Here is a 16,952-nt window from a genome sequence, read left to right on the forward strand (position 1 = left end):
AAAAGTTACAGAAAAACACACCTTGCAAGAGAAAGGTACCTTTGGGCAGCAGCAAGACTATCCACTGGCCCTTCACAAGGGACCACTCAGGGAGTCCCATCAAACTCCCAACCTTTCTTTAGCCCAGGGGTCTGCAACCTGCGGCTCTCCAGATGTTCATGGACTACAATTCCCATCAGCCACCATTAGCCCAATTGGCCATGGTGGCAGGGGCTGATGGGAATTGTAGTCCATGAACATCAGGAGAGCCGCAGGTTGCAGACCCCTGCTTTAGCCCATCCCTTCACACTGTGGGCTGTAATCTGGACAACTGGGTCTGATTCCTCAACAAGAGCCCAAAAGATCAACGTATATGTGATTGTGGTGTAGATCAGACAGAAGATGTGATGCCCTGTATCTTGTACTGTCCCATGCATTCTCATATCTGGAATTTATATCTTAAAAATAGTTTAGAAAAAATGATCAGGTACTGAGGAGAATAAAGTGTGATTTATAATGGCTGATGTCTTTGAGGTGGTCATGCGCAAGGTAGCCACGTTTATGTTTCTCTCATTTAAACTCAGATTGCAGAAAGGTTGTAGCATGAAGGCTAAGTTATACTCTGCAATATCGTCCATACTCCTTAGCTCTTAAGGTTTTGTTCTTTCGTTTAAAGATTTAGCTTTAAAGATGCATGTGTCTTAATTTGTTGATTTATTATTGCCTTAATTTGAATGGCCTACGGCTATCAAGTAAAGTTTGACCGACTGACACTCTTACACGTGAGCAGCGCACTCTCATCAGGTGAACCAGGTTTGTTTCCCCACTCTTCCACATGAAGACTGCTGGGGGACCTTGGGCCAGTCACAATTCTCTCAGAACTCTCTCAGCCCCACCTATCTCACAAGGTGCCCGTCGTGAGGAAGGGAAGGGAAAGCGATTGTGGGCCGCTCCGAGACTCCTTAAAGGTCGAGAAAAGCAGTGCATAAAAACCAAACTCTTCTCCCCACTTCTAAAAAAATCTCTTGTTTTGAAAAGGTGAACAGTTGGCACACGGATTAGTTTCCAAAGGGCTTTCTGGTGCCCTCTTCTGCCAAGGTCCTGCATAGAACTGGGTTACACGCCAGATTTCCAGTATGCCAAATAGTCATCACAGCACTCTGAGGTCATTTGTTTACATCTGCTTTAAATGTCATTCCTGGCAGCTCTGTTTCATCCTTGTAAAACTTCAACAGTAGCCTGGCTCTGAATTCCATCTCTGCTAAGATAAAATACCAGCCCTGCTTTATCTCAGTTTTCAAAGCCATTCTTACCCTCGAGAATGAGTGGACCTGACTCGTTCATAACCACAAGTTCACTTCAGCCCTCATCAAGATTCAGCTTTGCCTCCTCGGAACGTCTCGGCTGCGCCAAAGACACCGTGGATCGCTCGGCAAAAAGAACAGTTAAGATCAAAACCGCAGGCTCGGCTGAATTGGCTGATCAAGGAATAAGCTCTCAAACTACTTCAGAGCAAAGTAAAGTCAAGGGGAGGGGGAGCTTTGAAAATTTGTTGGTGGCTAATAATGTACAATTTACCATGCCATTCATAGCAACCAATTTAATTACAACTATTGTTGTTCGGGAGCAATTAAAGATATTCATTGTCGAACTTTAAATTTGCATTCCCACATGCTCATTAATAACCATGAATAGTGCTATTTAAAAAGAACAACAGAAAAGCGATTAGAAAAAGATTTAAAACAAAGAAGTCCCATTTACATACATTTCACTTATTTTTAGCACAGGCACGGAATGTTTCTGAAGCCCTGATGCACAGGAACTAGAAAGGGCCGGGAGTATTTAAGGTATCTGTAAAATGCTGACTTGGGATGCCCTTCAGTCTGGTATGGAAGGGTACCCCCACTCAGGAGAAAAACTGGGTATTTGTACCCCCTTTTTTTCAACTTTTAAGGACTCTCAAAGCGGCTTCCAATCATCTTCCCCTGCCTTCAATCGACACCTTGTGAGGCAGGTGAAGCTGAGAGAGTTCTGAGAGAACTGTGCCTGGTCTAATGTCTCCCAGCAGGCTTCATGTGAAAGAGGAAGAAAACAACCTTGGTTCACCAAATTAGAGTCTGATGCTCGTGCACAAGAACAGGGAATCGAATTCGGTTCTTCAGATTAGAGTCTGCTGCTCCTAACTACTACACCACTCACGGAAATGGCTATGCCAACGTATCCCGCACACGATGTCATAGCGTATCCCTCAATCTGCAGCTCTGGACTCTTCTGAGATGGTTCTGCCTTCATCTCCCTTAATGGACTCCTTCACAGGGAGGCAGGAGCAGCTTCTTGCCAAAGGCTTAACAACAGAGCATCCATACAAGATCCCGGGTTCAAGATTAGGCACCACTAAAAGGATCAGATAGCTAAAGTCCTCTGTTGGACGCCCCGGAACAGTCGGAGCAGACAATAAGGATGGTGGTGGAATAACTGTGCCCCAGCCAGTTCTTTCTTCAGTGCAATACAGGGAACAGTGCATGAAGCAACATGCTCTGAATGTCATAGGAAGAAGCCAGCTGGATCAGACCAGAGTCCATCTAGTCCAGCTCTCTGCTACTCGCAGTGGCCCACCAGGTGCCTTTGGGAGCTCACATGCAGGATGTGAAAGCAATGGCTATGCTGGAAAAATGTGAAAGCAATGGCCATGCTGGAAAAAAAAAACAAGACACCTCTCTGCTTTCTGCAGTCTTCTAACTAGGTTTCTAACTCAGGGCTTATCAACTTTAACCACTGTAAGTCACAATGTTACCTGGCGGGATGCTTTATGAGCTCATTTTTTAAAAATATGCTTTAGCTGAAGATTCAGAGAACTTTATGGGTCTTTCTGGCTCCATTCAACTTTTCATATAGTCGAATGGCAATTGCAAGCAACTTACTTCTGACCAAATGCTGCAGAGTTCAATTTCGATTGGGATAGAAATGCAGGCTGGTAGTGAGGGATCCCAGCCTTCCCTGCCCCACACCATTTCCTTGAGCTGGCTGTATTTGCCCCTTGCAGGGCTGCATGTACACTAAACGCAGATCTTGTACTCCTGCCTCCCCTTTCTTTTGTAAATTTCCTTAGGAAGCACCTCTTGGGCAATGCAAAATTGCTGCCCCCCCCCGCCCCACCCACTGCTCACGGTAAGTGGCTTCTGCAACTTGGAAGATTCTTCTGATAATTTACATTACTTCTGACCTCCCACAAGCAACAGCTTTACTTATTCTACACTGTTCTAAAGAGTGAAATATTATTGCTCGATGTTTTTCCAAAATTCCTCGAACGGGTAATAAGACTTGCCCTCCTTAAGAGATACAAGATGCCCCCGCCCCCCAAAACGGGGTGTGAAAATAGTAAGAGCCAATTTCTACAATAATGATTAAAAAACCCCAGCAGCAATGAAGACTAGAGAATAGTCACACTGTCCCCCTTTTCTCAGCAAGCAAACTTTCAGGACTTTTCGCCCCAGCAGACATCTTTTTTTGATCTTGCCACAGGGAACAAAGTCAAAGCAAAACTGAAGAACAGAGAACCCTACAGAACAAGAGGTTAAGAACAGAAATAATAGCCTATATTCTCTACCACCGATCCCATACTTCAATAGAAGGCAATTTCTAAGAACTCCTGCCTGTTTTAAGTCAGAAAATAGACTGGTCAAGTGTTGTCTATATAGGCTCCACTGGGGAGAAGGGGGTATAAATCAAGTAAATAAAATAAGAATTTCCAACAATTTGAATAGGAATTTCAGTAGATACAGGTTGTTACACATAAATAGGAAATGCTGGAACTCCTAAAATCATCTCCAGTACACATCTGTAAAGGACAAAGAAACGCTCTGCCTTCCTTCGCATCTGGAAATCCTCCTTCCTGTCCCCCCCCAATCAAAAACAGCTGAAGAAAATGGTATTGATACCAACTAAGATCAGCATGTAGCCCACCAAAAGATGACCAATATTCAAAACAATTCTTGGAGCTACAGTTCTACTACCAGCACCCTGTGAAAAGCACTACATTCCAAGCTTTCCAGGAGGTAAGGGAAGTGATAATATTTTAATTAGATTTGGTCTGTGATACAGATGAACTGAGGCTACAGGCCTGTTTGTTTGATAGCACAAAAGGGGCATACCGCCCAGAGCAGTGATGGCGAACCTTTTCGAGACTGAGTGCCCAAATCGCAACCCAAAACCCACTTATTTATCGCAAAGTGCCAACATGGCAATTTAACCAGGATACTGAGGTTTTAGTTTAAAAAAACGGTTGGCTCTGAGGCGCACGTTACTTGGGAGTAAGCTTGGTGGTAGTCATTGGCTTTGCTTTGAAGCAACCATGCCACTCTTCGAACAGGTGAATCAGAACCTTAGGAGGGTTTACTCAGAAGCAAGCCCCACTGCCAGCAACAAAGCTTACTCCCAGGTAAAGGATCACGCTTTAGTTTTTTTCATAAAAATCAGTGGGGTTTCATAAAAATCAGCGCTTAACAGGGTTACCTACACTGTTTCCTCAAAATAAGGTCTTAGGTTTAATGCTATTAATCGAACCCAGAGGCCCAGGCCAGCCTAGATGTGTGTGTGGGGGGCTCACAGAGAGGGCTCTGAGTGCTCACAGAGAGGGCTCTGAGTGCCACCTCTGGCACCCATGCCATAGGTTCGCCACCACTGGCCCAGAGGGACATATGTGGTCAAATGTCCCCAGGCTGCGGCCATTTAGTCACGTGGGGGCAGAAAATCACCCCCCGCCCCCCGGGTCCATACACTGACTTCAAGACCTGGTGCAAAAAAATGTTGTTTGGTCGTGGCTGTCCATACAGGGGGTGGGGGGTTCCTTCAACAGTCTTCATCTCTGAGCCAGGGAAAATTCCCACATTCAAGCAACTATCCATTCATTTCTGACTCTGCAAAGCACAGTGATGAGTGGGTGTAACCCTGAGATGCTCCCATCTGTCTTTGAGACCAATCCTAGGAAAACATTATCAGGACAGGTCGACTAAGTTGACTATTTTTACAAGACAGAAATTGGCACAGACAAATAGGAAAGAGGATTCCACAAATAAGCATAACCTTTAGCACCCACATTATGCTTGCTAATTAAAGCAAGGCTAGTCTACAGATTGTGTTTGAGAAGTGTAACTGGCGGCGGGTCATTAATAATTTCTGTCCCACTGTGGGAAGAGGAAGTATGATTTAAGAGAATGCCCAAACAGGAGAAAATGGATTTTCAAGACCGATTCCTTCTGTTACAGCCTGCTCACAGCAAATTAAAAAAAAACTTCATTCATAAAAGGCACACTTGCACGAACAGCTATTGTTGTTAGTCTATTGAAGTTCAGGACACCCAAAATCTTATCAGAAGAGAAACCATGTTGCATCAAAATTCCAAAGCTGCCCACGAGCTCGAAAAGATTGGGGGCCTCAGGTCCTTTCCGGCATAGCAAATTTAAAGCGGGTTGCAGGCGGGAAACATGAATCCGTCGTCACCACGGACCGTTCACATGGCTGGCTGTCCCGTGGACAGCCAGTGCATCAGCTGGGGTGCACGCCTTCGCACGGAGGTGCTTTTTTTTTTACTTACCTCCCACCGATGCGCAGCTACGCAGGCAGCACATGAACCCCCAGAGCTTTGCTGACACCTCATGACCCCAGAAATGCCAGTGTGGCTCCGCACAAGGGAGCCGGGAATTATACAAAAAGAGGAAAGCACAGACTCATAACCTGCCTCCTGCCTGGCCGTGACTGCAAGGTGCGTTAAAACAAAAGAATTGCACAAATCGTAATTTTTGAAAAACCCGGGTTGGGGGGAAAACGCAGAGCAGACTCCCTTTAGGAGCGGGATCCATGAGAAGTCCCCCCCCCCCCCAACCCAGGTATTATCCTGCCCTTAACCCTGTGTTTATAGGTCCGTGCAGAAGGGGCCTCAGTCTGAAGTGAGTTCAATGCAGAGGTGATGCTCAAACCAGGTACCTCCAAATGCATACCTCAGTCTCTCACGTACTAATGCCATATCAGCTCACAAAGATGCGACTGAAAATGTAATCCCCCCTCAAAGGGCTCAACTCTGGATCCAGTGCTGTGCCTTAATATGAAATACAAGTTTGCAGCACACCATTTATAGCAATAAACCCCAGCATTACACTTCTGTTAAAGTGAGGATTTTTTCTTGTTCCTGATGGGAAGAGTTTATGATAGTTTTGATTGAGCTTCCAAATCAAGGTATCATTACCACCTAACATTTTGGAAGCCTTGCCATTTCTCACACTGGTGGACCTGATGAAAAGGGTAACTAGCTTTGTAATCAACAGCAATGTCTGACGGGGTGGTGGTGGGGGATGAGTAGCTACAGGCTATAGAAATGTTTTGATAATAGTATGTCTGTCATCAGTATTTAATGAAACTGAATGAGAGACAAATACCTACAGCAAACATCTGGTGGTTATTTCAAGAAGTGTCAGCTAAAATTATGATTGTACAATCATAATAATTTGGGTTTGCTTTCACAAAAACTGTTGTTTAGTTTGCTTTTAAGAAAATGGTTCCATTGATTCAAAATTGCTCTATTGATTTAAGGTAGCAAATTGAAAATGTGGTAAAACAGAACACATACTGCGACATGGTGTTTTAAGCTATTATTCTTGTGCCCAGAGAAATCTATTTTAAAAGATTTCATTTGTAGTTTTACAACACCAGAAAACAAGACTAAAATTAGTCCACCACTGGGGTATATCAAATGTTCCACTGGTATCGATCAGAATGAAATTGTTTCAGGGCGGCCCACTAGTCATAAGACAGCTGGTTAGGGTGTTTGTTGGGGAAAAAAATAATTGTTTAATGATCCAGCTTCAATCAGTGTGATAGTTCTGATATCCATGCCCAGCAATAAAAAACAATTACCCTTAATTTCCTTCAGTTAGCCGGATCCATAGAGTTGCGCAGTATGAAACAGAAAATGGCTAATTGTTTTTATAACCAACAATTTTCAACTTCTTGGTCAATATATAAGAGATGTTCAGAATACAGAATATATCCCCCCCCCCCGCCCCCCACATTAGAATAACTGGATTCCAGGAGATTTCAGCTTTACACCATCTCTTTCTGAATATCAAGAAGAAGAAGAAGAAGAAGAAGAAGAAGAAGAAGAAGAAGAAGAAGAAGAGTAGTTTGGATTTATATCCCCCCTTTCTCTCCTGCAGGAAACTCAAAGAGGCTTACAATCTCCTTGCCCTTCCCTCCTCACAACAAACACCCTGTGAGGTAGGTGGGGCTGAGAGAGCTCCGAGAAGCTGTGACTAGCCCAAGGTTACCCAGCTGGCGTGTGTGGGAGTGTACAGGCTAATCTGAATTCCCCAGATAAGCCTCCACAGCTCAGGCGGCAGAGCTGGGAATCAAACCCGGTTCCTCCAGATTAGATACATGAGCTCTTAACCTCCTACGCCACTGCTGCTCCCTATCTTAACCTATCTTAACCTATCTGGAACAAGAATTTGGTATGCTTGCTGTGTGAAGTACCTGGCTGAATCCCAAAAATAATCAGGATTAAAGGAGATGATGATTTTGGATTTATATCCCACCTTTCTTTTCTGTAAGGAGACTCAAGGTGACCTACAAGCTCCTTTCCCTTCCTCTCCCCTGGGGAGGTAGGTGGGGCTGAGAGAGTTCCAAAGAACTGTGACTAGCCCAAGGTCACCCAGCAGGAATGTAGGAGTACAGAAACACATCTGGTTCACCAGATAAGCCCCTGTCACTCAGGTGGAGGAGTGGGGAATCAAACCCAGCTCTCCAGATTAGAACCCACCTGCTCTTAACCACTACGCTGGGGTGTGTGTGTGTGTGTGTGGGGGGGGGGCACATATGAGCAAAGACTCATCCTTCAGCCTCTTCTATCTTCAAATGAATGCTAGAAAAGCTTCCAAGTGTTCCTTTGAAGGACAATGATTGTGATAACTATGCAATTGTCACCACTTCTAGAAGGCTGACCCTTGTGTCACACTGACAGTACTTGAAATGAGAAATCATATGGTACGAGTGGAAAATGCTTTTCTTCGCTGGGTCAACGCTGTACCTCTCAAGAGGAAGGGAAGCAGCATGTCACTGGCCCATCTGAGCAACACAAGAATTACTCTTGCACCTGTGCTTGCACCAGAGCCAATAAAAATTTCCACGACTCTCATAACAATCACACCAAAAGTGTACTTTTCTTTAAAAATAATCACCCCCCACCCCGAAAAAACTAATATAGAGCAGTTGATTGCTGTTCAGACACCATCCAGGACTGCAGCTATTGTCCTGTACACCTTTGTTTCCTTGAATTACCCTCTTTAAAGGCCATCATGATCTGTATATTTACCCTCTTTAAAAGCCATCATAATCTGTATATTTTAGCACCATCTCTTTCCATATATGCATCAGCTACAACAGAGCTCCATTGGCAATAATATAGGATTTTACTTTATTAGGCCGTTTCCGCACGGGCCGTCCCCAGGCCGCCATTCGCACAGGGGGCGAGCCGGCGTTTTCAGAGTGCGCTGGGAAGCGCACTTTTCTGAAAACGCCAGCTGGAAGCTGCTGCCGTGCGAACGGCAGCGGCTTCCCGGTGCTCCCCCCGCCCACTCCCTGCCTTCACTCACCTGCTCTCCGGCGCGTCGCCGGGGCCTGGGGACACGCCCCACTGCTCTGCGACACGGAAGCAGGCGCTCAGGGCAGGGGAGGCGTGCCCCCAGGCCCCGGCGACGTGCCAGAGGGCCGGAGAGCAGGTGAGTCGACCGGGCGACGGCGCCCAGCGGCGCCGTCTTCCCAGTTCTTTCTGGGACCGTCCGCATGGAAACGCCGACCCAAGCCCTTCCGCCTCCGTGCGGAAAGGGCCTTAGAGAGAGTCTTATCTGTATTCCTTAGAGCCCTGTTCAATACATCTAAATGTACAGCTAATGTAGTATTAAGACAAGAGGCAGGGATGGAGGCTGACTGATAAATTTTGGCTTAAATTTTGCATGCTAGTATGTAATAAGTGCAGATCCAGGCTAAGACAGGGAGCAGTATTAAATGATGGAGATTGTAATAACGTTGTAAGTTAAGGCTTCTTTCACCATGGGTTGCTGTGTATATGTACAACTTGAATTCGTCTTTCTTTTCTTTTTCTTTTTTTATTTATTTCTTACATTTATATCCCGCCCTTCCCAACAGGGCTCAGGGCGGTGAACTTCAGTATAAAAACACTTTTAAAATACCATATAAAACTGGTGTGTGCAACAACCACACCATTAAAAACTTTAAACAACAAGACAGTAAAAATGGAAATAAAAACACTGATTAGGCACCCATGGGAGGTCACGGTGTACTGTTCAGGCCAGCTGGCAAGATATAAGAGCCTGGCGGAAGAGCTCAGTCTTACAGGCCCTGTGGAACTCACCTATGTCCCGCAGGGCCCTGATCTCAGCTGGAAGCTCATTCCACCAGGTGGGGGCCAGGGCCAAAAAGGCCCTGGCCTTAGTAGTGGCCAGCCGAACCTGTCAGGGGAGGAATGTTTATGTTAGCAGTACCAACATTTCAGAGTATCTTTAGGAGACCCCCTGATGATACCACCCAGGTTTGGTGAAGTTTGGTTCAGGGGGTCCAAAGTTATGGACTGTCAAAAGGGTAGCCCCATCTACTATTAGCTTCCATTGGAAACAACGGGGAATAGGACCACCCACGTTGGGGATCCATAACTTTGGACCCCTGAACCAAACATCACCAAACCTGGCTGGTATCAGCAAGAGATTATCCTGATTATACCACCCAGGTTTAGTGAAGTTTGGTTCAAGGGGTCCAAAATTATGGACCCTCAAAATGTAGCCCCATCTACTATTAGCTCCCATTGGAAACAATGGAAGATGGGGGCACCCCCTTTGGGGGTCCATAACTTTGGACCCCCTGAACCAAACTTGGCTGGTATCATCAGGAGTGTCACTTGATGACACCCTAAAATTTTGGCGCCACTAGCCTAAAAACTACGCCCCTTGGAGGCCGACAAAGTAAAAACACTGAAATATTTTTAAAAATACACCTGACTCGTGTATAAGTCGGGGGGGCTTTTTCAGCACAAAAAATCTGCTGAAAAACTAGACTTATACATGAGTATATACGGTAATTTGTATGCCACATGGAATGGCTTTCATCAATCAGCTGAAGTCCTGGAGTCCCCGGGCATTAATGATTTCAGAATCAAGGTTCTGAAGTTGCTCCTAGCAACCTTGTGGGCCTTAGAGCTCTTCCTCTGCCTCAATCTAAAAATACTGGGGGTGCTGGCTGTAAAAAAACAAAAATTAACACAACGAAGACGGACGATCTCTTTGATTTTGAATGCACAGCTGCTTTTGAAATTGAGTGATGTGCAAATGGAAGAGTGACCGTTTCTCGAACAGCCTTGTTTCGCTCTACGTGCCCGGGGCTTACTGTGTGCTTGCCCTTATTCAGAAATACTAGCACAAACTCTACTTTTGTTCTACGTTATGCACTAAATGCCCAGCCTTGGATAAAAGCACTTCCAAATATTGCGTTGAAGTGAAACCTGGAGCGATGGTTAGAGGTGGGGGGAGAGGAGACAATTTCCCTCTATTTATAGCTCTGGCAGAGATTCACATACTATAGTCACTTAATACAACGATTGCATGAAACTTTCCACCCCCATGATAATGTTCTTTGGATTTGTTTTTAAAGCAATAACTATTTGCACTGAGTGCTGCATGACTTCTGCAGGGAATCCCTTTTTAACTGCAACGTGACAATTCTGAATTCACCTAAATTCAGAGTTCACCTAAACATTAGAAAGAACTTTCTGACAGCAAGGCCTGTTTGACAGTGGAATATGCTGCCTCGGAGGGTGATGGAGTCTCCTTCTTTGGAGGTTTTTAAACAGAGGTTGGATGGCCATCTGTCAGGAGTGCTTTGAACGTGTCTTCCTGCATGGCCGAGGGTTGGACTCAATGGCCCTTCTGGTCTCTTCCAACTCTATGATTCTATGGCTGGTATTTTATATTATCACTGTACCAGTCAGGAAGTGGTTAGAGAAGTCGATTTGGACTGGGGGACCTGAGTTCAAATCCATGAAAACCAACAGGAAGATCTTAGGTCAGTCTCCATCTCGGTCTAAAGCATATATATGTAAGACTATAAGCTCCTTGAAGGAAGGGTAGGATGCAAACGTTACAAAACCCCAGGAAATTAAAAAGTAACTTACCTGTGGAAGAATGGTTCAGTTGTAAAATACACACACAAAAAGAAACACCACAGATGTGAATGGAAAGTTTCACATAGAAAACAAGAATACACAATGCTCTAGCCAAAAGAACCAGGCTGAGAGTCTCAAGATCCAAGGCAAGGTTTTACACCAAAGTTACTCATTTAAGTTTCCCCACCGGTGCTGAAAATGCACATGTGTGCATACTGCTAGAATGTGGTGGGCCAATTTCAGCAAACCCAGGAAAACTGACAGCAGCTGAAATTAAATTCAGCCTTCCTTCAAATATAGCAAAGTAGTAACACAGGAAAGCATGTGATCCCCTCCATCTTCCTCTGAGACGGTCTCTGCACCAACACGTCACGAAGGTTCAAACAGCACAAAGGTTCAAACAGCATTCAGTTTCTCACCTCCAGATTAAAGGCATTCTCCTCAATTTTCTCCACCTCTGCTTCCGCCAGGGGATTCTTCAGGTTTTGCAAGAACAGGGCGGCTTTCCTTTTCCGCTCAGCCTGAAGCTGCTTCTCTTTTGATTCCTTGGAGGCTTGGGCGAGCTTTTCCCTGGCAGCAGCTGCCAGCCTGTCTTCTAGCTTCTGTTTTGCTGGGAAAACAAAAGGGGATCCAGGTAGTGAGCTGAGAAAGGGGGATCAACTTTTGGTCAAGTTAAAGAATCTCCCCTTTTTTTGCGGATGGAGTGGGGGGAGAACCACACAGAAGTTGAGAATGGTTTGTCCGAGGGAAATAGCAAATTAGGAAGCTAACAGTTGGGTTCTCCTTTAACTGTACTTGCTAAACAAATGAGTAAAATGAGCTTAGGTACCTCCCCCCTCCCCCCCAAGAGTGCCCAAGGCTTATATTTGATCAATTTTCGGGGATAAACAAGTTTGTTGTAGACTTGCTGCAGACGAACAAACAAAGCAAAGCTGGAAAGGATGGATGGAACCACCTTTAGAAATGCGGCGGCCAGGAAAAACCGAAGAAAATAACACTTTTTCTGAAAGCCTTTCCAGTCTTTCTGATGAAAAATATTGTGAAACTACTAAGAAACTCCTCCTCCTTTGGAATGAGGAGAATGCTTCTAAGACAAGGTTTAACATTCAAAATATGTAGCACAAACATATTTATATGTAAGACATTCTAAATGCTGAGAGAATGATTATTCCTGTGCGTACTGTAGACACATACAGCCTGTTTTCAAGGATACAATTATTGTTCAAATTCGAATAAATTTGGCAATGCTATGCTATAATGAGTTTGATTCATATATTATTCAGTGTTTTCAATGTTATGAAGTTTAACTTGATCCCCAAATACATTAATTCTATTGTGACTAAATGAGAGTGTTTTCGTCCGAAGACTGGTTACGACAAAATATGTTTTGTTATGTCAAATTTTATTTTTTAAAAAACTACGAGTTAACAAAAATTAAGATGTATGTGACAAAGTAGCACAAAGGGCAGCAGTTTACCCACATGGCTAGCCCTGTGCACACAGAAACTTCTGGTTTTTTGAGACAGAAAACTGTTGGGCTTATAGAAACATTTCCCACTGGATTCTAACAAGGTTAGGAGTACTGTGTCCTGCTGACCTGTTCCCAATTGAAGACATTCTTGTGATGGAAGTTCAGTTAACGAGATGAAGAGTTTTTTTATACGCTGCTTTTCTCTACTTTTAAGGAGTCTCAAAGTGCCTCGCAATCACCTTCCACTCCCCACAACAGGCACCATGTGAGGTTGAAAGAATTCTAAAAGAGTTGTAAAAGAGTTCTGAAAGAGTTCTAAAAGAACTGTGACTGGCTCAAGGTCACCCAGCAGGCTTCACGTGGAGAAGTAGGTAATCAAACTCGGTCCTCCAGATTAGAGTCTGATGCTCTTAACCACTACATCATGCTGGGTCAATAGCAAGACGAGGCAGCTGAAACAGTGAGTGTGCCGCTTAAAATATGGGAAAACTCTCCTGTAACACAATAAATGAATTGATGGGCAGCACATCCAGGATAGGCAACAGGAAGCCCTACACCACAGAACACAAAATCCCTTCATGGAATTTAATCGCACGGAACAGTGTGGCAGGCACTATTTTTGATGGTTTTCCAAAGCAATTAGACAAACTCAAGGAGGAAACGTTCACCCATGGCTACTGGACAACTTCAAAATGGAACCTTCATTGTCAGACAGAGTTTGCTTCTGAATGTCAGTCGCTGGAGGACAATAACAGTCACTGGAGGACAATGGGCAAGTAAAAGACTGCTAGACATCTGGTCTGGTCCAACAGGCCTCTTTTGTTTTTCATAAGGGTCAAGCCCAAAAAATGATCACTGGTGCCATTCTCAAACTAATTTGCTCAAATCCCACCAACCTAAGCACGATCCTCTTTGACACAAGTTGCAAGAATGTGAGCTTGAATGCTTTCTGGTTCACATTCCGTTCTGATGGGGGACTTTAAAGTATTCAATAGGTTGAAGGTAATGATTTGTAAGAATATGAATTGACAAATTGTATTTGGGACATTTATGGTTGCTAGTAAACTTTGTGGATTTTAAAATAATTCTTCCAGCAATATTTCTTTTAAAAAGTATTTCATGCACTTTGATTTCATACTGCTCAACTGTGATCAAGTATGCATGTTTCAATTTTCTCATTTCTATTTTGATTAATGCCTTCTGGGTCTAGAATGCATTTAAAATGTAATTAATGAACATTTTAAAGTAGTAATCTCTAAGCAGTTCAAATTACATGAAGACTCAACTTTATCTGACACATTAAAAAGCTAATGATTTTTCTGCCTTTTAAAAATATCATTTTATCACCCAGATCAACAAATATACTAAAAATTGTGTATCAACTTTCAGAATGAGGGAACGAATAATTCCCACTGGAATCTGACGCTCAGCAGCTTTTCTTCACCTGCAGACATGGAATAATACATTCGGAGCTAACTATGAGATTCAGGAACCTGACACTCCAAATGATACTTCCTGTAGGAGATTTTTAAATAAATAATTCCATTTGGAAACAGCTTCATGATTTTTAAAATTAATATTCACATCCTTTGCAGCTGGTGGAGAAGCCCGTTCGCAGGAACTGAAACGCATTCTCTGCAGTACCAACATGAATTCATCAAATTAATTTTTAAAATATTCCATTGAATTAGACACTTGCTTGAAGACTTAACTATCACTCAAAATTTTCAGAAACCTATTGACAAAGGAAGACTAATGTTGTTATCCTGGGGGTTGCATCTGTTTGATCTCCACATGCCAATTGCCAAAAGTTTGGGGAAGATAACTAGCCCACAAACTTTTTAAACTTTTTAAAATGCCGCTTATCTCAAACCAGTTCAAACTGGCACAGGGCTGTGTGTGTGCGTGTGGCTTGAAGGCCAGATCAGTGTGCTGTGGTGGCGAACCTTTGGCACTCCAGATGTTATGGACTACAATACCCATCAGCCCCTGCCAGCATGGCCAATTGGCTATGCTGGCAGGGGCTGATGGGAATTGTAGTCCATAACATCTGGAGTGCCAAAGGTTCGCCATCACTGGTGTAGGGTGGGGGTAGGTGCCCTGATTGGCGAGTCTGCAGCGGACCCACTATGCCAGATAAGGGGCGATGGAGAGGGGGGTGCCTCAGCTGCTTTGCGGGCCTGACAAACCTTCTCAAGAGGCTGAATACGGCCCCCAGGCCACATGTTTGACCCCCCCAGCTCTAGCTGATGATAAAGGTAGGCAGCATGTTGCAATAAACTAATGTGAGTTTGCGCATCCACAGCTTCATTGTGCTTTTTTAAAGAACCGAATGCAGAACAGCTCTGCTTCATAGATAAGCCTCTCCAAGTTTGGATCCCACCGGCACTGCCTCACATAATTTCAAGACTTTTGTGGAAATCTGAGGTCAGCACCTTTCAACTCCGTACTGACTGCTCTGTTCAGGTAGATGCCCTGAAGATATGCTGCCAGAGTGGTGGCGGTAATGAATTTTCTCAGAACTAATATTCCAGAATGGAAGCTGCAATTAAATATCCATTTGTTCGCTATAATAAGACCACAACACACATGTATCTGGCTATTGAATAGGAGCTTCTGGACCAATTTTCAGAACGCTCGGCTGGCAGAAACATCAGCCACAACACTAGGACCACAGCCAGACAACGGCACTGATGATCTGCATCTTTGTAATTCAGTGCTCAGTCACGGAAATTCAAATGAGAGGACATCACGGCCCAATTCAGCCCTAGACTTCTCGTGAGCACTTGGGGTTGATTCGTAGGGGGCTCATGAATGCAGCATGAAAGGAGGTCAAGCTCTTATTCAATACTGCCTCTTGATAACCAGCAGAAAGCCCCCCCCCCCCCCCGCACTAGGATACCATGGATCAGGACAAAACTGAGCACTGTGGAGAATTCATTTCACAGCCAGCCAACTTTTTTTCACGCTACGTTCCCATTTTCGTACGTCCGCAAGTATCATTAACAGGCTCTGCATCACTTCTGGTTAAGTGACAGTGCACTTTAACGATGCCTATGAATGTGCAAATCTGCCACGGATCAGATTATTGGGTCCATCTAGCTCAGAAACGGCTACTTCGACTGGAAGCTGTTTCCAAGGGTAGCAGGTAGAAACAAACAGCTTCTCCCAGAAATCCTATAAGAGGAGATGGCAGTGACAGAATCTGAGCTCTTCCATGAGCAAAGCAGGTGCTATAACGGAGCCGGCCACCTACACAAAGGCAACTTCCAAAACACTGTGCTGGTTAAGCCTTCTGTGGAACTGGACGCTATTGTGGAACTGGACGTTGGATCCTATAAGAGGAGCAGCAGTGGCGTAGTGGCTAAGAACAGGTGCACTCTAACCTGAAGAACCGGGTTTGATTCCCCGCTCTGCCACTTCAGCTGCGCAGGCTTATCAGGGGAACTAGATTAGCTTGTGCACTCCAACACATGCCAGCTGGGTGACCCTGGGCTAGTCACAGCTCTACAGAACTCTCTCAGCCGCACCCACCTCACAGGGTCTTTGTTGTTTGCGGAGGGGAAGGGAAAGGACATAGTAAGCCCCTTTGAATCTCCTACAGGAAATAAGGGGGGGGGGGCATAAATCCAAACTCTTCTTCTTCTTCTATTTAGGCATGTTCTCTTTCCAGAAGGTTGCTTTTACCTTGCTTGGCTTCCAGCTCCTCCTGTGTAAGCTGAGGCTTCTTCTCCTCGGCAGCGTTACTGTACGCGGCAAAAGCCGTGCCGCTGTTGGACGTGCTGTGTGCGTTTTCTTGGCCTTCTTTCCCTTCTTCTCCTTCCTCGTCGCTGTCGTCATCGAGTTTCACCCGATTTTTCTCCAAGGGAAGCATGTCATTTTCTTTGGCTCTGATTGCAAAGCTTATAGGTGCAAACGATGCTGTTAAAAAGGAAAGACACAAGTCGGGTTAATGGCGCAATCTTTCCTGATTACTGCATGGGTAAAGAGCTGAGTAATGGGGAGGGGCTAGTACAGGGGTAGGGAACCTGCGGCTCTCCAGATGTTCAGGAACTACAATTCCCATCAGCCTTTGTCAGCATGGCCAATTGGCCATGCTGGTAGGGGCTGATGGGAATTGTAGTTCCTGAACATCTGGAGAGCCGCAGGTTCCCTACCCCTGGGCTAGTAGAACAGGGAATCATCGCCTGTTGTCTGTTGGTGGCAATGGCCTCAAAACTCAGGAATTAATATCGAGGGGGGGGGGAAGATTAATGTAAACAGCGGGGAAAGGGCGGTTTG

At 44.7% G+C, this 16,952-nt stretch overlaps 1 protein-coding gene across 5 annotated transcripts in view; it reads right to left on the minus strand.

The window, feature by feature from the left end:
* LOC125443139 (splicing factor SWAP) overlaps positions 1–16,952 on the minus strand; it is a 113,236-nt gene that overhangs the window by 39,692 nt on the left and 56,592 nt on the right. For all 5 annotated transcript variants that reach the window (XM_048515076.1, XM_048515078.1, XM_048515075.1 and 2 more), the window contains 2 exons: positions 16,359–16,592; positions 11,620–11,810 (listed from right to left, as the gene is read on the minus strand). In XM_048515076.1, coding sequence (XP_048371033.1) covers positions 11,620–11,810; positions 16,359–16,592 — 425 coding nt within the window. The remainder of the gene's footprint in view (positions 1–11,619; positions 11,811–16,358; positions 16,593–16,952) is intronic.

The sequence above is a fragment of the Sphaerodactylus townsendi genome, linkage group LG13, assembly GCF_021028975.2.
Source record: "Sphaerodactylus townsendi isolate TG3544 linkage group LG13, MPM_Stown_v2.3, whole genome shotgun sequence".
Taxonomy (NCBI): domain Eukaryota; kingdom Metazoa; phylum Chordata; class Lepidosauria; order Squamata; family Sphaerodactylidae; genus Sphaerodactylus; species Sphaerodactylus townsendi.